The sequence below is a fragment of the Mesoplodon mirus genome (genome assembly GCF_964341445.2).
Source record: "Mesoplodon mirus genome assembly, chromosome: X".
Taxonomy (NCBI): Eukaryota; Metazoa; Chordata; class Mammalia; order Artiodactyla; family Ziphiidae; genus Mesoplodon; species Mesoplodon mirus.
Window position 1 is genome coordinate 120719532 of NC_138981.1, and position 26267 is coordinate 120745798.

The 26267-nt window shown below is 38.4% G+C and overlaps 1 protein-coding gene across 1 annotated transcript; it reads right to left on the minus strand.

Moving 5' to 3' along the window:
• Nucleotides 1-20360: 20360 nt before the first annotated feature.
• LOC309796988 (exportin-6-like) lies at nt 20361-22944 on the minus strand (the record flags this gene model as incomplete). Its single annotated transcript, XM_082610365.1, is given in 3 exon segments — nt 20361-21092; nt 21096-21714; nt 21716-22944. Coding segments are annotated over 3 exon segments (2547 nt in total). The 5' UTR covers nt 22912-22944.
• Between the last annotated feature and the right edge of the window lie 3323 nt (nt 22945-26267).

Here is a 26267-nt window from a genome sequence, read left to right on the forward strand (position 1 = left end):
TTGGGTAGATTACACATTTAATGTAACAGAAAGAAGCAACTATAGAAGATGATTCTTAAATATGCATGAGTGCATATGCACATTTTAAAATTTTTTACTAATAACATCAGTAATACTCTTCAGTGAAAATTTGGAAACTTAGATTAAAAAATAAAGGATTATAATACAACCTTCCAGAAATGACTGCTATTAACTCCCCACTGCATTTCCTTCCACATCACCGATTATGTGTCTAACATTTCTCATGTATTTTATAGTGATAATTTATTCATTGCCATCTATTCTTTAGAACATATTTTAATTACTCTACTGTACTTCATTTAAGTATTCCTATATTCCTACATTGCCCATTTACTTTTCTTTTAAATATTTCCAGTTTGATAGGTTGAAACACTATCTCAGAGATTTACTTTTCATTCCTTTGACTATTAGTGAGAGTGAACATGATTCCAAATATTTGTTAGCTAGTATCATTTCTTCTTTTGTTGGTTACTTGAGAATGTTCTATGTCTAATTTTATTAAAGACAGTATCTTCTCTCTGTTAAAAAAAAAAAAACATAAACAAAACCAAAAGCAAATTACTGAGAAAACATATTTGTAGCATATCTGGCAGATAAAATAGAACGATGGCCTCATGGCTACCCTTCCAGCTTGAAGCTTTAGAAACGGGAGTTTATTTGCAGTGATCTTGAGTAACAAATGTCACCTTTCCAAACTCAGCTTCAGGGATTAGATGATAATAGGAAAACACTTGAAATCAAAGGATGCAAGGAGAGTAATTGTGCCCAGCTCCTGTGGGCAGATGATATGAGCTACTGAAGTCTAATCGATGCCCCTAAACTGATTCTTTTTCCCCATCAGTGATTCAGCCTCCTAGCCTTTCATACTCATATGAACAGTTAAATGTCTCTAAGCCATCCAGAAAGGACTTATGAATCAGACTTCTATCCTTATACCAGTGATTCATCTTAGAAATTTATTTGTGACATTACAAGATTAATGCTTTTAAAAAGAATGAAAAAAAATCCTCATTTGGAATAGGTACAAAAATCTTTAAATGATATAAAATTTTAAAATTACCATTATTACAGCTAGTAATAATTATATTCCATGTTAACACCTAATTTTGCACTTATTTGATCCTCACAGCAACCTGGAAAGCTAGAAAGGGTCGACATTTTCATACTCTTTTTATAAATGAATTGAGGTCCAAAAGACACTGAATAAAAACCAAATATCATCCTGTTAATTAGTAGCAGATAAGAGGCTCATATCCTGCCCCTCTGATTTCAAATCTATTTCTCCTTTTTCCTCAACATTACTATCCTACCCTTCATGCCACCATATCATTGTCAGAGCTCTAGGCTTTTGTTAATACCACATGTGGCCTACCGGTAATGTTCAAGTACACCTCTCTGCTTACCAACTATCTATTAAAGCCATTACAATTTATTAATACATAGAAGACAAGAGTTTTCATTAGAAAGTTTCTCAAGGGAACTAAGAGGGTAGAAACATCTTTCAGAGAAGGTATGCAAAGTATAATTCTCTGAGTTACTCTGACCTAATATATTTTATTCTCCAATATATCCATGGCATTGTTCATACAGCTCCCTGTGCCTGGAATGGGTGTTCTTATTCTCTCTATTCATTCATTCATTCATTCTCTCTCTCTCTCTCCCCCCACCCCGCCCTCCTTCCCTCCCTCTCTCCACTACTCACTCTCCAAGGCTCACCTCATATGCCATTAACCTTTGCCATCATCTCCCACAAACTGACTGTGATAGTTTCTATCTCTGAACACATATAGCAGTTAGTGAAATTTATCTTTTATTTATGAGTTGTTATGAGTTGTTTTATTTCCTTATATGACTATGAAATGCTTTATGGTTGTGCCAAGTACACAGAAGTGCACAACATCATTAAGAAAATTAATGTGCAGATATACATCTAAGTAGGTACTGGCACAGGCAACTGAAATACGTATATGAACCTCTAAAATGAGTTTAAGTTACAGCCCCAGAACTGTCCATGAATATTAAAGTACATTCTATATTCCTAATACTGGTATGTAGCTGAGAACAATCCACAAATACCTGAATAATCTGCCCTGGGGCCCTTCAGAATCTGATTATATTTCAAAATTCAACTTTGACTTAATGACCTCATCCATGCTTATTTCTCTAAATTCAGTGATGGCAATGTTTGCCACTGCCCTCTTCTAATTGGAGGTGTTTTTTTTTTGCCTTTTTGAATATGTCCAACAGCATAACTTATATAAGTAGCAGCAATAGAAGCAGAAAACACTTGTGTCCAAATGACATTTGGGACTGAGTTCACAATCTGCTCTAGGATTTACTCTAGGATACTGTGCTGCTTTCCTTACTTCCCTAACATAGATTTTCCACACTGAAAAGCTCCAATCTGTGCACACAGTACATAGTGCTGGAGTTGTAAATAACAGCTCAAAAGTCAAGTGTGAGTGACTTGAGCCCCTGAGTAAGAAATTATCTACAAAGGCAAGATTCCTTCTCTGTTTTAGGTCTCTGTTATTTAATCTGTACAAGTAAGTTGTGTTAGATCACGAGTTTCCAAGTCTTTCTGTGTAGGAGAATCTCCTGGGAAATTAAAAAAAAATAGTCTTTTATCTCCACCCCAGTTCCATAGAATGAAAATCTCCAAGGAGAATGCTGGTATATCTATTTTCATAGATCCCTGTTGAGAAACAGTAGACTACATGATCTCTAAGGTCTCAGCAATCACTAGAGTTTTATAATCCCTGAATATATACATGTAATTCAAATGAGAACAGGAAAATCCTTTTTATACATCGAGAATCATTAAACAATGGAAAGAATGCTCAACTGAGCATCAAGAGACCTGGAATGAATCATGGCTTTTTCATGACATGTTCCTCCCTTCTCTGGCTTCAGTTTACTCATCTGTAAAGTAAAATAATAGCATTACATGATAGTCTAATCTGTGATGACTTGCAAACTGTATCTGTAGAAGCTCAAACCAGACAAATGGGGATGAAGCCAACACAAAGACTTCTGTCGCCAGGTGAAAGGCTGCTGACTGCCTCACAGTGAGGCATTACCATGATGTCAAGGTCTGGGATCATGGTAGCCCTCAGCCTTGTCAACTCAGAAATCTGAGTTGTCACCGTATCTAGAGTGGACTTGTTACTTAAGGGGTAGATTCACATCACCTGGCTCACAAGACTGATCAGAAAGACAGTTGACTATTTACAGTGAGAAGTAGGACTGTGATAGTAATTGGATACTGTAGTTAAGCTGTCTTTTCCCTATAGATTTTCCCTATAGGTTATATAAAGGATGTAATATGGAAAGCCACATATAGTTACAATGCCAGGAGCCTAATTATAATGAGAAATATAATTGAAAAAGGAATAGGGCATAAATTACTCTGGTGAGAGCAGTCTCTTCTTGAAAGTAAGACCTACCTAGGAAACCCAGTAATTGTCTGTACTCTCTTGGTGAGCCTAGAACCAGGACAAAGCAAGTTAGACGAATTTACAAAAACTTCAAGCACATCTCCTACTGCTTTGATTTCAAACTCTATTAAGCTTCCCCCAAATTAGCTCAGACTACCACAAACCTAGATTTGCAGGTGGTACCCAACACAGAGCTATCTTTTCAGAACGTGAAGAAGACAAATGAGCAACAGTGAGGGAGGGAAAAGTAGAAATGAGAAATGACTTTGAAGATAAATCATGGAGGACTCTAAGTTCCATACCAATGAGTACAGACTGAATTTATAGGCAGTGTAGAGCTACTGAAAAACAAATCTCAGTTAAGTGTCATGTACAACATAGAACTGAACCACAGTCAATTGGCAAGAGCTTGGAACGTTAGTCAGTGAATACTACCAAATGTGTGGCTGTGCCTAGAGCATTCAAGGATGTTCATGTAGTATTCCAGCAGCCTAGTAGTGAAATACAGTATCTAAAGGGGGGTAAACGTCAGAAGTGAGTAAAATTCAAAGAGGGAGCCCAATTTAAAGTTAAGTAAAATCTGAATATAGAAGTTAACTTGAGGGAAATCTTACTGACCAAAAAATGGAATAATTTGAGCAATAATGACTGCAGTGAACTAAAACTCGTAAGATGAAGAAAAACACAAAAATTCATAATGATAAAAAATTCATTACAAATCACTATAAGTTGCTAAGGCAGCAATTCACTGTTCTGAAAACCAATGAATAATATGCGGAAAAATTAAGCATTTATCCTACTTTTCCAGCTTAACTATATTTCAGGGTAACCAAACAATGAAGAAGGGTGCTTCTTTAAAGAAGAGTTACCAGTGATAAATTCAAGAGAAATATAGAATGATAAAATCTCCACTTTATAACCCCTAAAGGAATAATACATTCTGGCAAAAAAATCAATTAATGCTCTATAATCATTAGGTGAAAGGTTGAAAAACTTGCTGATAAAGGAATCAGGCAACATCACCTAAGCCCACACTGACAGTTTGTTTGCATTACTGAAAGTAGAACAATCAAACAGCATGTGATGCAAAATAGGAAATAAACACCACCACCCACTAAATATTCTTGCCAAAAATTGAGCCAAAATACATTTAAGTCTCTAGATCTACCTACAAGTTTCTGGGAATGACCATGGATAGAAGAACACATTAAATGACACCATGAGGAAACAATCTACCAAATTCAGAATGTGGACCTTTCTCTAGGACAAAAGACCTGTCTTCTTCCTTAAGCAATTGCATGATGTGATTATCATCAGTGGGGAGGAGGACAATTATAGAATAAAAGATAATCAGTAAACAAACAAACAAAAAATATAATCTCTAGCCCTCTTGCAAGAGCACTGGAATCACAACTAACTGCTGAACAATCATCAACAGGAAGATACTGGAACACACCATAAAAGATAATCCACATCCAAAGATAAAGGAGAAGCTGCAATGAGACGGTAGGAGGGGTGCAATCACAATAAAATCAAATCCCATAAACGCTGGGTGGGTGACTCACAAACTGGAGAACAATTATACCACAGAAGTCCACCAACTGGAGTGAAGGTTCTGAGCCCTGTGTCAGGTTTCCCAACCTGGGGGTCCACCAACGGGAGGAGGAATTCCAAGAGAATCAGACTTTGAAGGCTAATGGGATTTGATTGCAGGACTTTGACAGGACTAGGGGAAACAGAGACTCCACTCTTGGAGGGTACACACAAAGTAGTGTGCACATCAGGACCCAGGGGAAGGAGCAGTGACCCCATAGGAGACTGAACCAGACCTACCTGCTAGTGTTGGAGGGTCTCCTGCAGAGGCAGGGTGTGGCTGTGGCTCACTGCAAGGACAAAGACACTGGCAGCAGAAGTTCTGGGAAGTACTCCTTGGCAAGAGCCCTCCAAGAGTCTGCCATTAGCCCCACCAAAGAGCCCAGGTATGCTCCAGTGTTGGGCCACCTCAGGCCAAACAAACAGCAGGGAGGGAACCCAGCCCCACCCATCAGCAGACAGGCAGATTAAAGTTTTACTGAGCTCTGCCCACCAGAGAAACAGCCAGGTCTACCCAGCACCAGTCCCTCCCATCAGGAAACTTGCACAAGCCTCTTAGATAGCCTCATCCACCAGAGGGCAGACAGCTGAAGGAAGAACTACAATCCTGCAGCCTGTGGAACAAAACCCACATTCACAGAAAGATAGACAAGATGAAAAGGCAGAGGGCTATGTACGAGATGAAGGAACAAGATAAAACCCCAGAAAGACAACTAAGTGAACTGGAGATAGGCAACCTTCCAGAAAAAGAATTCAGAATAATGATAGTGAACATGATCCAGCGCCTCGGAAAAAGAATGGAGGCAAAGATCGAGAAGATGCAAGAAATGTTTAACAAAGATCTAGAAGAATTAAAGAACAAAGAAACAGAGATGAACAACACAATAACTGAAATGAAAAATACACTAGAAAGAATCAACAGCAGAGTAAAATGGATAAGTGACCTGGAAGATAAAATAGTGGAAATAACTACCACAGAGAAGAATAAAGAAAAAAGAAAGAAAAGAATTGAGGACACTCTCAGACACCTCTGGGACAACAATAAATGCACAAACATTCGAATTCTAGGGGTCCCAGAAGAAGAAGAGAAAAAAAGGGACTGCGAAAATATTTGAAGAGATTATAGTAGAAAACTTCCCTAATATGGGAAAGAAAATAGTCAATCACGTCCAGGAGGCACAGAGAGGCGCAGGCAGGATAAATTTATCCTGGAGACAGAGAGCCTCCAGGATAAATCCAAGGAGAAACACACCAAGACCCGTATTAATCAAACTATCAGAAATTCAGTGCAAAGAAAAAATATTAAAAGCAGCAAGGGAAAAGCAACAATTAACATACAAGGAAATCCCCATAAGGTTAAAAGCTGATCTTTCAGCAGAAACTCTGCAAGCCAGAAGGGAGTGGCAGGACATATTTAAAGTGATGAAAGAAAAAAACCTACAACCAAGATTACTCTACCCAGCAAGGATCTCATTCAGATTTGAGAGAGAAATTTAAAACCTTACAGACAATCAAAAGCTAAGAGAATTCAGCACCACCAAACCAGCTTTACAACAAATTCGAAAGGAACTTCTCTAGGCAGGAAATACAAGAGAAGGACAAGACCTACAGTAACAAACCCAAAACAATTAAGAAAATGGTAATAGGAACATACATATCGATAACCACCTGAAATGTAAATGGATTAAATACTCCCACCAAAAAACACAGACTGGCTGAATGGATACAAAAACAAGACCCGTATATATGCTATCTACAAGAGACCCACTTCAGACCGAGGGACACATACAGACTGAAAGTGAGGGGATGGAAAAAGATATTCCATGCAAATGGAAATCAGAAGAAAGCTGGAGTAGCAATTCTCATATTAGACAAAATAGGCTTTAAAATAAAGACTATTACAAGAGACAAAGAAGGACACTATATAATGATCAAGGGATCAATCCAAGGAGAAGATATAACAATTGTAAATATTTATGCATCCAACATAGGAGCACCTCAATACATAAGGCAAATGCTAACAGCCAAAAAAGGGGAAATTGACAGTAACACAATCATAGTAGGGGACTTTAACACCCCACTTTCACCAATGGACAGATCATCCAATATGAAAATAAATAAGGAAACACAAGCATTAAATGATACATTAAACAAGATAAAATTAATTGATATTTATAGGACATTCCATCCAAAAAGAACAGAATACAGTTTCTTCTCAAGTGCTCATGGAACATTCTCCAGGATAGATCTTATCTTGGATCACAGATCAAGCTGTGGTAAATTTAAGAAAATGAAATCATATCAAGTATCTTTTCCAACCACAACGTTATGAGATTAGATAACAATTACAGGAAAAAACTGTAAAAATTCAAACACATGGAGGCTAAACAATACACTACTAAATAACTAAGAGATCACTGAAGAAATGAAAGAGGAAATCAAAAAATACCTAGGAACAAATGACAATGAAAACACGATGACCCAAAACTTATGGGATGCAGCAAAAGCTGTTCTAAGATGGAAGTTTATAGCAATACAATCTTACCTCAAGAAACTAGAAACACCTCAAATAAACAACCTAACTGTACACCTACAGCAATTAGAGAAAGAAGAACAAAAAACCGTCAAAGTTAGCAGAAGGAAAGAAATCATAAACATCAGATCAGAAATAAATGAAAAAGAAATTAAAGACACAATAGCAAAGATCAATAAAACTAAAAGCTGGTTCTTTGAGAAGATAAACAACATTGATAAACCACTAGCTAGACTCATCAAGAAAAAACGGGAGAAGCCTCAAATCAATAGAATTAGAAATGAAAAAGGAGAAGTAACAACTGACACTGCAGAAATACAAAGGATCATGAGACATTACTACATGCAACTATATGCCAATATAAAGGACAAAATGGAAGAAATGGACAAATTCTCAGAAAAGCACAACTTCCCGAGCCTGAACCAAGAAGAAAGAGAAAATATAAATAGACCAATTACAAGCACTGAAATTGAAACTGTGATTAAAAATCTTCCAACAAACAAAAGCCCAGGACCAGATGGATTCACATGCGAATTCTATCAAACATTTAGAGAAGAGCTAACACCTACCCTTCTCAAACTCTTCCAAAATATAGCAGAGGGACGCACACTCTCAAACTCATTCTATGAGGCCACATCATCCTGATACCAAAACCAGACAAAGATGTAACAAAAAGAAAGGACAGAGCATTATCACTGATGAACATAGATGCAAAAATCCTCAACAAAATACTAGGAAACAGAATCCAACAGCATATTAAAAGGATCATATGCCATGATCAAGTGGGGTTTATCCCAGGAGTATAAGGATTCTTCAATATATGCAAATCAATCAATGTCATAAACCATATTAACAAATTGAAGGAGAAAAATCATATGATTGTCTCAATAGATGCAGAAAAAGTTTTTGACAAAATTCAGCACCCATTTATGATAAAAACTCTCCAGAAAGTAAGCACAGAGGCAACTTACCTCCACATAATAAAGGCCATATATGACAAACCCACAGCCAACATTGTTCTCAATGGTGAAAAACTGAAACCATTTCCACTAAGATCAGGAGCAAGACAAGGTTGCCCACTCTCAACACTATTATTCAACATAGTCTTGGAAGTTTTAGCCACAGCAATCAGAGAAGAAAAAGAAATAAAAGGAATCCAAATCAGAAAAGAAGTAAAACTGTCACTGTTTGCAGGTGACATGATACTATACATAGAGAATCCCAAAGATGCTACCAGAACACTACGAGAGCTAATCAGTGAATTTGGTAAAGTAGCAGGATATAAAATTAACGTACAGAAATCCTATACACTAATGATGAATAATCTGAAAGAGAAATTAAGGAAACACTCCCATTTACCACTGCAACAAAAAGAATATCTAGAAATAAACCTACGTAATGAGGTAAAAGACCTGTATGCAGAAAACTATAAGACACTGATGAAAGAAATTAAAGCTGATACAAACAGAGGGAGAGATATACCATGTTCTTGGATTGGAAGAATCAACATTGTGAAAATGAATCTACTACCCAAAGCAATCTACAGATTCAATGCAATCCCTATCAAACTAACACTGGCATTTTTCACGGAACTAGAAGAAAAAATTTCACAATTTGTATGGAAACACAAAAGACCCCGAATAGCCAAAGCAATCTTGAGAAAGAAAAACGGAGCTGGAGGAATCAGGCTCCCTGACTTCGGACTATACTACAAAGCTACAGTAATCAAGATACTATGGTACTGGCACAAAAACAGAAATATAGATCAATGGAACAGGATAGAAAGCCCAGAGATAAACCCTCGCACATATGATCACCTTATAAAGGAGGCAACAATATACAATGGAGAAAAGATAGCCTCTTCAATAAGTGGTGCTGGGAAAACTGGACAGCTACATGTAAAAGAATGAAATTAGAACACTCCCTAACACCATACACAAAAATAAACTCAAAATGGATTAAAGACCTAAGTGTAAGGCCAGACACTATCAAAGTCTGAAAGGAAAATATAGGCAGAATCCTCTATGACATAAATCACAAGATCCTTTTTGACTCCCCTCCTAGAGAAATGGAAATGATAACAAAAATAAAGAAATGGAACCTAATGAAACTTAAAAGCTTTTGTACAGCAAAGGAAACCATAACCAAGAACAAAAGGACAACCCTCAGAATGGGAGAAAATATTTGCAAATGAAGAAACTAACAAAGGATTAATCTCCAAAATATACAGGCAGCTCATGCAGCTCAATATCAAAAAACAAACAACCCAGTACAAAAATGGGCAGAAGATTTAAATAGACTTTTCTTCAAGTAAGATATACAGATTGCCAACAAACACATTAAAGGATGCTCACCATCACTAATCATTAGAGAAATGCAAATAAAAACTACAATGAGTTGTCACCTCACACTGGTCAGAATGGCCATCATAAAAAAATCTACAAACAATAAATGCTGGAGAGGGTGTGGAGAAAAGGGAACCCTCTTGCACTGTTGGTGGGAATGTAAATTGATACAGCCACTATGGTGAACAGTATGGAGGTTCCTTAAAAAAGTAAAAATATAGCTACCATATGACCCAGCAATCCCACTACTGGGCATATACCCTGAGAAAACCATAATTCAAAATGAATCATGTACCACAATGTTCATTGCAGGTCTATTTACAATAGCCAGGACATAGAAGCAACCCAAGTGCCCATCGACAGATGAATGGATAAAGAAGAAGTGGTACATATATACAATGGAATATTACTCAGCCATAAAAAGAAACGAAATTGTGTTATTTGTAGTGAGGTGGATGGGCCTAGAGACTCTCATACAGAGTGAAATAAGTCAGAAAGAGAAAAATAAGTACCGTATGCTAACACATATATATGGAATCTAAAAAAAATGGTTCTGAAGAACCTAGGGGCAGGACAGGAATAAAAACTCAGATGTAGAGAATGGACTTGAGGACACAGGGAGGGGGAAGGGTAAGCTGGGACAAAATGAGAGAGTGGTATGGACACATATACACTACCAAATGTAAAATAGATAGCTAGTGGAAAGCAGCAACATAGCACAGGGAGATCAGCTCGGTGCTTTGTGACCACCTAGAGGGGTGGGATAGGGAGGGTAGGAGGGAGATGCAAGAGGGAGGAGATATGGGGATATATGTTTATGTATAGCTGATTCACTTTGTTATACAGCAGAACCTAACACACCATTGTAAAGCAATTATAGTAGAATAAAGATGTTAAAAAAATAGACCAGTGATCTCCAAAATAGAAATAAATTAAGCATGTCTATTGAAAGACATATATTCAAATCAGAACCAAAATAATTCCTGCTACTTTCTATTTACGAGTCATATATAAACAAAATGACAGGTTTTAAATAAAATATTCAAGTAAATTCCTAACAAAAGAAATCAAATCAATATTAATATTCAGCAAAGCAGAGTTGAAGTTGGAAAACACTAATGGGAACAAAGACAAAGACAGAGACCTCACCCTGATAAAGGAACACCCCACCAAGAAGATGATAATCGTAAACTGGTATGAACCAAATAGCATGGGTGTGAATAATATAAAAGGAAAACAGAAAGAAATGCAGAGGAAAAGTAGCATTTCCTATCATTTCTCATCTGCCTTTAATTCACATAATTTTGCCAAATTTTATATGATTTGGAAGTCACCTTAGTTTATTGTGGCATTGAGGTATAAAGGTGTGTGTAGATAAATACCTATGAGAAATTATAACACTAAGATATTATTTTCTACTTTTAAAATTTGTAAATGTCTTTAGAAAAGATAATATTCAGTAGATTCTGGCAGCAGTGTCATGAGGAGCCATACTGGAGCCTGAGGCAAAAGGAAAATTTGATCCTGTCTTTATTTAATGTTGTTATTTTGTTCACCATGGATTTTTGCAATAATTTTGTGTTTTTTTAAATACTGCATCAATATATATATATATATATATATATATATTTTTTTTTTTTTTTTTTTTTTTTTTTTGCAGTACACGGGCCTCTCACTGCTGTGGCCTCTCCTGTTGCGGAGCACAGGCTCCGGACACGCAGGCTCAGCGGCCATGGCTCACGGTCCCAGCCGCTCCATGGCATGTGGGATCTTCCTGGACCGGGGCACGAACCCGCGTCCCCTGCATCGGCAGGTGGACTCTCAACCACTGTGCCACCAGGGAAGCCCCCTGAATCAAAATATTTTTAACATTTGGTGTCCAAAGTGAGTGCCTCATTTGCTTCAGCCTCAAACTTAGTACTGGCCTATTTGGCAGTGTTCATAGCCTTTGATCTAGTAATTCTACCTCTTGAAAGTGAACCTAACTAAGAAATATAAAATAAGGAGAAAGGGGGGAAAACTTGCACAGTAGATCTTAAACACAGTGTTTTATATAAAGGAACAGAAAAGAATGATCAAATCAGCTCCATGAAAAGACATGCAATAAAAAAGTGTATTTTCAAATCTGACTCATATATGTCTCTTATAGATTAAACAGTCTCAGGAAGTGCTTTAAAAAGGAGGTCCAAAATTTTGGATTTGTGGGGAGGAGTGCATGAGATTCACTTAGAAAATATATTTAACAAAACATTTAACAAAACTGCAGGTTTCCATAATAGCTACAGGTGAGGCCATGGTATCTCTAATTTTAAGTATTTCTACAGACGATACTTATACAGTCAACCTAGCATTGGACATTTGGGAACCATGATTTAGAATAAAATTTAATCAGGCATTAATTACTTCATAGAGGCTTGTACATTAGAGGAATTTTTAAAAATTATCTTACTTTACAAATGAGAAAATTGAGTCCCAGAGTAACAGAGTGAGTTGTTCAGTCTCCTAAGGCCAAGTCAGGGCAGGAATTCAAGATCGCTGTCTCTGTGCTGTCTCTATTAGGTCTTGCTGGATTTTCCTGAACATAAAGACCATCTCTGCACAGAAAATTTAACCAACCAACAGAGTTTCTAAATTCATTTTTTTTTAAATTTGTACTTTACAAATTGGGGCTCACCTGTATTGATTTAAATATGCATCCCTTGTTGAGGAACAATGCACAATGCTGACCAGTTTTCTATAAGAATTGTAAGAGAAGTCATTTAAAAATATTTTCTCCAAAATGTGTATATTCAATAGCTGTTAATAATGCACAGCTTCCTTTAAAACTTTTTATAATGAAAAGCTTTTAAATTGATTAGAATGATCTCTTGATTCAGATGCTTAAAATGAAATTACAGGATGTTTTCCAGAACATCTGCAAATCAGTGAACGCACAAATGGAATACTTAAAATGGCTCTTCTGATATTGGTAATTGTACCCACTGTGTGTTAACATGCTGTGTGCTATCTCACTTCATTCCAGCTGACCCTGTACAGCTGCCTACCAACTCCTTATCTCATCTGATGGCACATAAGGCAGACATATATTTTTTGAACAAAGGACAAAGGATGAATTTTAATGAGAAAATACCGTTAGACATGCTAGGCTATAATAACGACTTTGAGGGTCACTACTTAATAGAAAAAAAATCTACCCAGAAAGAAACATGATAAGTAGCTTGCACTTATGGCTCTGGAAAAACTTGTTATAAAGCATGAGTATAATTCTGAATCTTCAAGGGAACTTTTTCAAAGTACAAGTCCTGCCCCAGATATATACTAGGAGTGTTACCAAACCAAACTTGGGTCCACTTGCCTGATGTACAGCAAGTACTGATACCAAGCTGTGGTGAAGGAAAGTACAGCGTTTATTGCAAGATCAAGCAAGGAGAATGCGCAGCTCATGCTCAAAGACCTTGAACTCCCTGATGGCATTCAGAAAAGCATCATTAGGGGTGACGGCTGTAGGGAGACTGATCATGGACATTCTTCTAATTGATTGGTGGTGAGGTGACAGGGTGGTATTTTGAGAGTCTCAATCATCAATCTTTTTCCAACTGGTCTGGGGTCTATGTGCTTGTGGTCAGCGCTCAGTTAACTTCTTCCACCTGGTGGGGGTTTTAGCATCTGTAAGACAACTCAAGGATATGGCTCAAGATACCATCTACAGCTCTTGAGGAGGAACTAAAGGTCCTTGGCTTTGTTTTATGGCTAAACTATTATTATTTTGTCTTGCTTGATTGTTTTCCTTTGTTTCTGCATTTTCTCACTACTCTGATTAAATATGCTCTTTGGAACTCAGAGAAGGCCTAGGACTCTAAAACTTTTTTACAAACAAGAGGTGGGGGAAATGGGAGGGAGAGAAGGGGATCTGTCCCCTGGAATGCCCCAAAGAGTCCTGCTCAGTTTCAGGAGCAGCCAGGCCACCTGTGGAAAACTGCTGCTACAAAGCAAGACACTAGGTTTCTTTTTTTCCCCCTTATAGTATACAACTGATATGCTCCCATCAGTGACTGCTGTGAAGTAAATATTTACTTTTGCATTCATTTAACAAATATTTACTGAGTGCCTAGTCTCTGCCAGGTTCTGACCAAGGAACTATGGCAATAGTAGTGAATAAATTAGGCAAAAATCTCTACCTTTAGTGTTGTGGCTATAGATATCTCTTTTTAAGTAAGTGGAATATAATGCCATTTAATTTTACAAAATTCATATTATATTTTCAAGCATGTTTAAATTGCTGTTCATGAAAATCTGAAATCATACTGAACTGTCTGTGACACAAAATAGAAAAATCAATATGGTGATGCCAGTCTTAGTAAATTTAAATCAAAATCTATAATTGCTCACCAAGACTAGTTCTTGGTCTTCAGGTTAAAGTAGTCAAGATTGTAACCACCTTTATTTCATGGCTTATATCTACAATTAAATTATAGGTATTCTTATTATCATGTTAAAGAAATGTTTCTGAATAGTGGTATAAAGCATATTCATGTTCATTTAATCCTATTTCAGTGGAAGCTGGGAAATGAGTCATTTTTTTTTTAAGTGCACATCTTTTTGTCATGACTACCTATTTTGTGATTTAGGAAATCTCTTTGTTAGGGAGGCCTGAAGGTTACAGCAGACATGCCTGCACACTAGAAATCTTAAGAATTAGGTGATATGAATTGCAGTCATCACCTTGTGTTGCCTTGGTGAGAAAAGAGGTTTGAAAGCAAATTGTCCAAAAGTGTCTGCAGAGATAACAGTTTGGCCAACATAACTAGATGGTCAAGACAACCAATAGGTCAAAAATGAATGTTTCTAATCATATATTTTACCATTAATTGATGATTTTTAGTGTGTGTTGGAGTAGTCTGACACCATTTTTGATACTTTAAATAGAACCTGGAAAATGTGTTTTTTTAAAATCCCCACTATTTGCTCTCCATCTCAAAAAATAAACTGCATAAATCCAAAGCCCAATTTCATAATACACTAGCAGTATGACCTTAACCATGTTATATAAATTCAGATTCTCAGTTCCCTGATTTCAAAAATGGCACTAATAATAGCGCCTACTTCAGGGTCATTGTTAAGACTAATGAAATAATTTATGAAGACCACTTTGCACAATTATACTTCACAGGGGTGATGTATAAATGTTAACTGATATTATGAGCTATTGGACTTACTTCTACATAATTTTTAGTCAACCAAGCCTACCACTGGTAATCATGAAAGTGTGGAAGCAAGCTGAATGTCCAATAAAAGTGATTTAGTCAAATTATGATTTTTTTCTAAATAATCAAATTCTATGTGGTAATTCAAGTCATGTAAGGAAAAAATATTTAATAACAAAATATTTTGCTTCATTTTCTGTCAATATGGAAGACTACATGTTCACAGAAAATGAAGATAAAACTAAAAGTACTGAAAAACAGCATATAATTTGGGATGGTCTAATTGGTGTTCAAGCATTCTAAGATTTTTATATACTTTGAGAACAGAAAATGATATTGATCAATTTTATAATTTCTCACATTACACATATACATTAGATTTTCTAGATGAGCTAGTAAGATAATTAAAACAGAATGCACAACCCTCAAACAGTGTTATGAAAAATGTAAACAGGGGAAAGAATCACAGCCAAAGCGAAAGCAGACAGGCAAGGAATATTTTAGAAAAACAACAACACTCTAGCAAAAGGGAGACAAATAGAAAATACTAAATAAGATGATAGAAATGAATCAAAATACATTAGCAATTACAATCAATACAAATTATGTTCCCCAGTAAAAAGATTTTCAGATTAGATGTTTAAAAAAATCTACTAATATATTATTTACAAGAGTCACATTTAAACATAAGGACACAAAAAATATTTAATTAAAAGAATAAAAAAGCTATACCAAATAAATGTAAACAAAACATATGGCTCAGCTACATTAATATCAGACAAAATAGATTCTAGGTAAAAATTATTACTTTAGATAAAGAATGTCAATATATATTTATAGAAGAATCAATTCATTATGGAAATTTGGCAGTTCTATACATGATGGAATCTACTGAAAAATAGTTTTGAAAATAGTTTGAAAATTTATTAAGTAAAATTTGACAGAATTATAAGAAAAAATGAATGAGCAAATTCACTATCATATTGAAAGATTTTAACATACCTCTCTAAATAGTTGATGGATTAAGCAGAAAAATATCAGTATGTATATGGAAGATTTGAAAAGCACAAATAGCATGCTTAATCTAATGGAAAATTATAGAACGTGGCACTCAACAACTGGATTAAAGTACATTTTTAAACACATATGGAACATTTAATATAAACTGACCACGTACCATACCTTAAATTGAAACTCAAAAAAATTAGGAGATATGCCCTACCAGATAATCCAGCATTTTTATAAAGCTATAATAATCAAGATAGTGTGTTTTGGACTCAGGGATAGACAACGAGAACAATGGAACTAAGTAGAGATTCTGGAAGCCAACTTACACATATATGATCAACAAGGACTAACTTCAATTTGAAAAGATGAGCCACAAACTGGAAGCCTATTTATGCAACATAGTAAAGCAACAATAGTTTGGTATCCAGAATATATGAAGAAATCCTCCAAATCATCAAAATGGCAAGCAGCTCAATAGAAAAAAAGAGGCACAACACATGAATGGGCACTTTGAAGAAGAAAAAATGGTTCACGCTGACATGAAAAGATACTCAAATTCATTAGTAATGAAAGAAATTAAAATTAAAACCGCAGGATATATAATTTCACCCTTACCAAACTGGTAAAGTTAAAAAGTCAGACAACACTATGTATTAGTGAAGGTACTGGATGATGAGAGTTCTCATACAACTGCAAGCAGATATGTAAATACAACCAATTTGGAAATAAGTTGAACATGCTTATTTCCCATGACAGAACAATTACACCCTTTGGATATATATATATCTAGGATATACATATCCTAGATAACTATATATATCCTATATATATTCTAGATAACTCCTTGAAAATTTGGACCATAAATAGAATTACCAGAATTAGGAAACAAATAATACAGGACATCCAATTAAACTTGAATTTCAGATAAATAACAAAAGATAGTATGTATCTACATCTATGTATATCTTCCATGTATTATTAGGGACATACTTATACCAAAAAAAAATTCTGTTATTTACCTGAAATTCAAATTTAACTGGGCACTTTGCATTTTACCTGGCAATTCTAACCATGAGACATGTACAAAAATACTTACAGCAGCATTGTTTGTACCAACAAAAAACTGGAGGGAATTCCCTGGCAGTCCAGTGGTTAGGACTCCACGTTTTCATTGCAGAGGGCATGGGTTCGATCCCTGGTCGGGGAACTAAGATGCTGCATGCCATGCTGTGAGGCCAAAAAAGAAAAAAAAAATGGAAACAATCAACAGATTCATGAACAAAATAACCATGTTGTAGGCTTACGATGAGATACTATACATCAAGGAAAATACATGAAATACAGCTACTTCCATCAATACTGTGCATTCTTAAAAGCATAACGTTGAGCACAAGCTGCAGACAAACGTGTGATTCCAATTATATAAAATCAAATACCAAGTTGTTTAAAGACTATATATATATATGATAATTATAAAGGAAAACATGAGGATGATTACCATAATATTCAGAATAGTGGATATATCGGAGGTAAGGAAGGGAATACAGTCAAAAAAGAATACTCAGAGAACATCACATATATTTGCGAAGTATAGCCATTCAGTCTTTTTTTAAAAAATCTTTATTGGAGTATAATTGCTTTACAATGTTGTATTAGTTTCTGTTAGAGACACAGACATAGAGAATGGACTGAGGACACGGGGAGGGGGAAGGGTAGCTGGGACGAAGTGAGAGAGTGGCACTGACATATATACACTACCAAATGTAAAATAGGTAGCTAGTGGGAAGCAGCTGCGTTGCACAGGGAGATCAGCTTGGTGCTTTCTGACCACCTAGGGGGGTGGGATAGGGAGGGTGGGAGAGAGACACAGAGTGAGGGGATATGGTGATATATGTATACGAAGAGCTGATTCAGTTTGTTATGCAGCAGAAACTAACACAACATTGTAAAGCAATTATACTCCAATAAAGATGTTAAAAAAATAAAAAATAAATAAAAAGTAAAAAGTTATGTGAAATTCAAAGCAAAAACAAAAACAGTGAGAGAGATAATTTAGTTCCACATAAACAGTTTAAAACCGTTTATCAGTACAATATTAATTTCATCTGCTGCGTCTCTAAGTCAAAGAGTAGATGTCACAAGATTGTGTGTATTTTACTCTGTCCTTGTTATTATACGTGCATAATGTCATGGTTAAGAATACTCAAACATTGCTATTTTAATTCTATCATCTCTAGCGTCCTTGAGCACCAGGAATTTGGGTGTATACAAAAGCAGATTCAGATGTACCAAAATGAAGAGATTAAGGGAAAATAAAGCATACATAGAAATATTTAAATGAGTCATATATGGAATCAACTTAATTTAACCAATTTGTCTTGTAAGATATTCATTAATAATATTAGTTTTCTGAATGAAGGCAATAAGACATACTTATAAATCTGTTGGGGCTGAAATACCTTCACCTGTCATTGCAAAAAAAATGGAATTGAAACTATTCATCATTTTTTAAATGTTTAGTTAGTTTTTACCAGGTACTGAGACACACACACACACACACACACACACAGAGAGAGAGAGAGAGAGAGAGAGAATTATCTCAATTAAAAATGTTATGGTATAGGGCTTCCCTGGTGGCACGGTGGTTGAGAGTCCGCCTGCCGATGCAGGGGACACGGGTTCGTGCCCCAGTCCAGGAAGATCCTGCATGCCGAGAAGCGGCTAGGCCCGTCAGCCATGGCCGCTGAGCCTGCGCGTCTGGAACCTGTGCTCCACAACAGGAGAGGCCACAACAGTGAGAGGCCCACGTACCACAAAAAAAAAAAAAAAAAAAAAAAAAAAAAAAAAAAAAAAGTTATGGTATAAAGAAAAGTGGCAATTAAATATATCAGCATTTTCAATTAAGTAAAAAACAATTTGGGGGGAGATTATGGGTGTGTAAAAAAAGAGAGAAGAATTATATTTTAAAAAACATTTTGCAGAAAAATATCAGTTGCAAGGCATACTATGCAGCTAGGGAATTGAAATGTGTAAATATGTAACAAGAAAAGAGAATCTGCTTATTTCACTTTTTCTTTAACAACTTTATTGGAGTGTAATTGCTTTACAATGGTGTGTTAGTTTCTGCTTTATAACAAAGTGGATCAGTTATACATATACATGTTCCCATATCTCTTCCCTCCTGCATCTCCCTCCCTCCCACCCTCCCTATCCCACCCCTCTAGGCGGTCACAAAGCACTGAGCTGATCTTCCTGTGCTATGCGGCTGCTTCCCACTAGCTATCTATTTTAAGTTTGGTAGTGTATATATGTCCATGCCACTCTCTCACTTTGTCACAGCTTACTCTTCCCCCTCCCCAAACCCTCAAGACACAGACCTATTTCACTTTTAATATAAATGACACTTTTTGCTTTAATTGATATACTTTTGTAGCAATGTATATGTAATTAACATAGATATATGTTATTTTAAGTCATTTAGAAATAATTTTATTTTCAAAAATAAATTTTGAATGGTAGTTGACCATCAATAAAATAAGATCAGATCATTCGGTCAGTGAATAAATACTGTAATAAAAATCTTCACCCATAAGATTTCTTGGTTTGAACAATAAAATATATATCTGCTGTATAAAAAACAAAACAACAACAACAAAAAAGGACAATAAGATAATGGGTGTTCCTTCATGTGGTGTGCCCGGGCTAATTCAGTGGCCTGAATTTTTGACTGTGTGTTGGTGTTTTTTTGGATGATGAAAAATTTTTATTGACTGACAAGTATTTGCTTGTAAGATTTATGAGACTCAGTCTTCATATATGCTTTCACTTCCCCTTCTCCACCATGCCTGATCCCCAATTATTCTCTGCATATTGCACAGCATGTTCTGTTTTGGTTATTTACCTCCCTAATATTATTGTTTGTGTCCTTCTGTCAGTCATTAAATCACACAGTCATTTAGCCTTCTTTTTTAGTGATGTCCAGGTTATGCCTGTATTATCACTGTAATCATCTCTTTGTCATTATCTGAACTCTGAGAAAACATAGTAACACTATTCACAATTAAAAGTTAAATTAACACTATCTTGATACAAACAGCAGCTAATCTACAGGCAGAGTCAAAAGTGGACTGTTAACACTCACAACTACAGAACATTTGAGTTGCATATTTAAGTCACATCACTCAGAGTGAAGCAACAATGGATGATCCACTACTGTAGACTACAGATCAGTTTCAACATCAGCAGTGAAAGGCACGCCCATCTGTACTCTAAGGCCTTGAAACAGAGTGGGGAAGAAGCTCAGCATCTCATCAGACACATCTGACTGATGGATAAAAGCTGGAAAGAGGGCCAGGGAGACTTGAACAGATTCCTGCAGGGACTGGTAGCAGATCTGTTGGGACTTGGTGGATTCCCCAGAGATATTCTCCATGATATCTTCTAAGACACTAAGTGTCTGGTGGATAATCACTTTGGTGTCATCCAGGGGCATCTTCCTCTGCGGGGTGACAGCACTGGGCTTCAGGTTGCAATAATCCCGAGAGCGCAGAGAGATGAGGCTGGCATGGTTGATGGAGCACACAGGCCACTGCTGCTCATTCTCTGGGATGTTTGGCCATGGAAGCAACAGGATGTTAGAGAGGGCTTGGCACACCAATAGCTGAGCCTTGTCAACAAGCTGCTGGGTAGAGGCATCGATGATTCCGTTGAATACTTTCTGTACTGCAGGGATGCTGATCAGAAAGACAGGTCGCACAGTGGTGGCCAGTGAGACCAGTAAATGGCACACAGATAGCAGCAATTTGTCTCGGACCTTGGTGCTGACCAGAGGTGTGACTGTATCCGTGGTGGGGGAGATGAGCGTAACAAACTGCTGCATATTCTGCCGATGAGCCTCGTTGCAGTACTGGGCTAGCCAGTACTGAGAGTAAACCTGCAGAGCAGCCAGGGACTAAGCAGGCACATCAATGAGATCAGGCTTCAATATTGATGGCACGGCAGTCTCAATGTTGTACAGTTTTATCTGAGATCCATACAAAGTGACTTTGACCAACCTCTCCACCACCGTGAGGGTGTCGCTGAAGTGCACTGTGAACACGTCCCCGATGAAGTATTCGGCTAGGTGGCCCACAGCCTGCAGGAGGGAGCTCAGGTCTCGCAGGGAACAGTGCAGCCACTGGCAGTCGTTCTCTGCTGTGATGTTCAACCTGTGTCCTGACCCTGAAGTAACTATAAACTGCTGTAACCCCAGATAAACTTCTAAATTGTCCTGAAGAACTGGGAACAGTGTTGAGAAGGCGTGTGTGGGAAGGAGCTCCATCACTTTGGCCACTACCTCCAAGCTCTGCCGTAAGTACCACTGCCACTCTGTCTGCTGATCGTCATCCAGAGTTTTGTCATCCAACTCCTCCAACTGGGCCTGGTTGTATCTGAAGTGGATTTGATTCAACACCTCCATGAGCCAGAGGACTAGGGTGTCTTCGTACCTGTTGAGAACTGCTTCCCTGTCTCCCAGATGGCTTTTCGTTTTCCTTGTCAGATAGTCCAAAAAGAGCGTCCAGATACCTAAACAAGAAGTAACCTTCATGAGTAGGCTGATGAAATGTGTACTTGAACAAAACTGTCAAAAACTCCACCACGGGGAACTGGGAGTAGGACTCGATTCTTAGGTGAACACTCACAAAGAGCCGCAGAAGGTCAGTAAACGTCTCGATGTAGCACTCATCGAGTTCTAGCTTTCTCTTCACCGTGTGGGCATTGTTATCCTTGGTGATTTTCTGCAGAAGGTAGAAAGTCTGCTGGAATGTATGCAGTAAGTACTCCTCGAACTCCATAGGCACACAGTTCATGGACATGAGTTCATTGATGCAGGACATGGCCAGGACCCCAAGCCAGCTGTACTCCTGACCCAACATACAGTTCTGGCTGCTGCCATTAACCGCTGCCACCTTTCTGGCCTGGATGTCACAGCCAAAGCAGGCAAAGTGGAAGGTGCTGGTAAGGAAGGACAGGATGATGCTGGCAGACAGAGGAATCCAACTGAAGAGATGGGCCAGGCACTCCAAGGCCAAGGAACAGATATACTCACTCTCCCCATCAAGGATGGGGATTGGCTGATTCAACAGTTTGGCTGAACTAGGACTCTGCAACAGGTTACTCAGTAAGTCACCACTTTCTCCTGAGGTCGGGGATGGTGGTGGGGTGGTGGCAGTCACGCTGTGTTTGTCCCAGACAGTCTCCAAGATACCTGTCAGTAGCCCAAGCACTGTCTGCACCTGGTCCAGCAGCAGCTTTCGCCACTCTTCCTTCCGAGTCACTCTGAGGTCCTCGGCGGGACAAACCAGCTCTTCTGAAGTTGTCTTCAACATGATCAGCCCGAGGGGAGTTGTCACAGGGGACTGGATCAACTGTAAAATGTTAGTAAAAAAGTCATGGTAGAACATGGGCCAATCTAGACGGCCAATGTCAACAATCACTTTGCAGAGCTTGTTCCAGATGAAGTAAGGTAAGGTTTTGTGGTGAGCCAAGAGGAGTTTGGACAGGCAGCTACGGATTTCCATCTTATCGTGAGATGGGACCCCAAGCCGCATTTTATTGATCAGATTCTCAAAAAACGTTAAACTGTATATCATTACACAGTCATTCCTAGTGCTGGAGAGCAAATACAGGCAGAATCTCCAGGATCCTATTTGCTGAGCAAAGTTATCAAGAAGTTCCTCTATCTCACGTTTTCTTTCATTGGTTGTACAGTCATGGAAAAACTCTGTCATCAGACTTTGCAAGGCCCCGAGAGAGGCTTCTTCAGATGCCAGGCTGGCCGCCGGGGGAGGGGGCTGGCTCTCGGGCTTCGGACATGTCCCACTCGCACAGTTCAGCTCATGGTCCCGGCAGGCTCGGGAAGTCCCCCGCCCGTGCAAAGACGACCGCTTCCCCAGGCCCCGCGGGGACCCTCTATAAAGAGCGCGGCCCCCCGGCCCGCCTCATCGGGGACCCCCAGAACAATTCATCACCTCCCCAGGGAAACTGAAAAAGCAGGAAATGGGGCTCGGAGGCCGGCGAGGAGGGCAGCAGCTCGGAGCTCCCCGTCCGGGCCTGAACCCCGAGGGGAGGCTCCGGGCCCAGGCAGTGGCTCCCCGGCCCCCGCGTTCAGAAGCGGCGGCGGGCCCGGCCCCGAGGCTGAAGGGGCCTCGGCGGCGGCGCAGCCCAAGCGGCCGGCTCAGGAAAGGCCCGGGGGCCCGCGCTACCCTTGCAGCCTCAGCCCACACAGCCGCCGCCGCCGCCGCCCCCCCCCCACGCCGACCCCCGAGCATCCCTGCGCGCGCCCGCCCCGGAGTGGCCCGCTCGCGCCGCGCGGCCGCCCCCGGTAAACAGCCCCAACGCGCCGGCCCCAGTTTTGATTTGTGGCCATTTCAGATTGACCCTTCTTTAGAGACAGAATAAAAATAAAATATCTCATTTTCTCCTGAAAATACCCAATATGACTATATAAGTATGTACTTGTGGGCAACTGAAACACATTCCCTGCTAGTACTCCATAAACTGCAGGGGTCCATTGGGAACTGGGATTTGGCCTGCAGAAATCTGTAATAGCAATTTTAAGCGCTTGTAGGATAATGAGAAATTTTAGGTATTCTCAATAATGTCATTCAATGCAGTGTATCTTCATTTCTTTAATAAAAGAGGAAAATCCTGCTGATCAAGTGTTACATAGCTTAAGGCTCATTTGGGGGGATATAATGGCCAATGCCTAATTTATGCTCTTAGGGTTCATTTCAGTATTAACCTTTTATGATTCCAATGGGGTTAGAGGCTTAATAGAATGAGGTGAAGTTATTAAAACCTATAACTTTATAATATACACATTTCTCACTGTTCCCTCCAGAGTCAGTGTTTCTTTTCAATTTGAATGAGGCAGGGGATGATTTATCCATATGTTCTTCCCAGTTCACATTTATCTTTAATGAGAACTTTGCTAGTTAGTTTATTTTTGTAATTAGTGATACTTTGCTCCTGAAAAAAAATGATATCAATCAGTAAAAATAAGAGAGCCTGTATATATACATACAGAGTCCCCATGTCAGTGACTGTGTGTGTATTTTGTATTTCTATGTAGTTTTAGAATCACAAATCATAACTTTCTTTTCCAGCGTTCATTACTAAAGGAAGTTTTGCAGAAATGCTGTCTAATACTTTCTGAAGGTCAACTGAAAGTGAGTCTGTGGCATGCTCAGATAAGAGAACGCTGCCTAGAGCCCCGCTATTCACATCATTAATCAGAAAGTGAGGAACTTAAAAGTCAGCCTGGAAATATGAGTTATGTGGGTTAGAGAAGAATGTATAATCCCGTTCAGTAGAGTGTGAAAGTTTCCATATATCTGCTACTCCTAAATCAGTAATAGCTGAGGATGAAGCTTTATGAGCTTTTTAAATAAAACGGTATTCTTGATAATATATGCCAAATCTCTCTGTAGCAGGATCCAAGGCCACAGTAAGTCACCACTCCAAATTATTTTAGTAAAGGCGTTGTTTTGAGTATTGAGAGAACTATATATGGGTTGCTATGTAAATTTGTTTGAAGTTGGATCATTCATGAAAGAAGTAAAACACCACCAAATATTTTATGTTCCTCTGAACTTCAGAACAACTTAAAATATTTAGGGTGTTGGGACGATTGGCCTGGGGTGGGGAGGGGAGTGGCTAGGTAGAAATATGCTGAAGTCATACTACAGGCCAGATTGATTTATATATTATTTAATTTATTCAGCACAAACACATATGCACAGACATATGCAACTATTAAGGTAGGAGGTGTCATCATTTCCATTTTATGGAGGGGGAAATTGAAACTTGATATTAAATAATTTGTCCAAGATCATGAAACCAAAAGGTTGCAGATTGACTTTGAGTACTGCAAAGTTAATGTTCATTTCCCTACAGGAAATGTGTGCCCCGATATATTTTATTTTAGTAATATACACATATTTATCCCAATGAAATTTTTAGCTACTGAACGGACGACACCGTCATGTGGTTGATGGTTGCAGCTGCATAACACCTAGGCTCAAAGCTGTGCATCTAATTGGTGCCCAGTGGAGGGGGGTTAGTGGATTGAATTCATGAATACTGACCTCAAGTCTTGGCAATAAAATGTAAATGTAATGTGATGAATGAATATTTTGGAAAATGGTCCTTCAGTTATGAATATGAGGACAGATCCTGCCGTCAGTAGTACACGTTCTGTGATCTATCTTCATCCTGCAGTTGGGAGGAACCTACAAGTAGTCTCTCATACCAGCACCACTGGCAACATGGATAACCAGATACAGGCATGTGGCATTTAGTCGGGAAGCAGAGCTAAGCATACTGGACCATTTGAACATCATAAAAAATAGAAATAAAACAGTTGCAATAGTGGGAAAAGATAAAATTATTACTTTCACAACATACTGTATACTTCTTGAGGACAAGAGAAATAGTGTCTTAATTATGTCTGTATTCCTAGCACCTGGCACAGTGTAGGGGCTCACTTTTCCCCAAGACTAAAGCAAGGAAGTTATATAATCTCCCTAAGGCCATTTGGGTTCTCAGCTGACATCACGATTTTGCACATGTTTTTCCCTCCATCTGCCATGTCTTTCCTGCTCTCACTTTCTCCATCGACCTTACCCTCTCCTGCTTATTTTCACATCTCAACTCATGTGTCACCAACTTGAGTAACTTTCCCTGACTCCTCTAGCAACACTTCAGTTCTCCTTTCCTAATATTCCAATTGTACCTGGAAGATACTTCTTAAAGATATAAGGGAAAGTTCCTACATGTCTGCAGAACAAGAGTTTGTTTGTTTTTTTTTTTTTTTTTTTGCGGTACATGGGCCTCTCCCGTTGCGGAGCACGGCTCCGGACGCGCAGGCTCAGGGGCCATGGCTCACGGGCCCAGCCGCTCCGCGGCATGTGGGATCTTCCCGGACCTGGGCACGAGCCCATGTCCCCTGTATCGGCAGGCGGGCTCTCAACCACTGCGCCACCAGGGAAGCCCAAGAGTTGGGATTTTAATTGAAATATAGTGGCTTTACAATAGTATATTCATTTCAGGTTTACAGCATAGTGATTCAGGATTTTTCAGACTA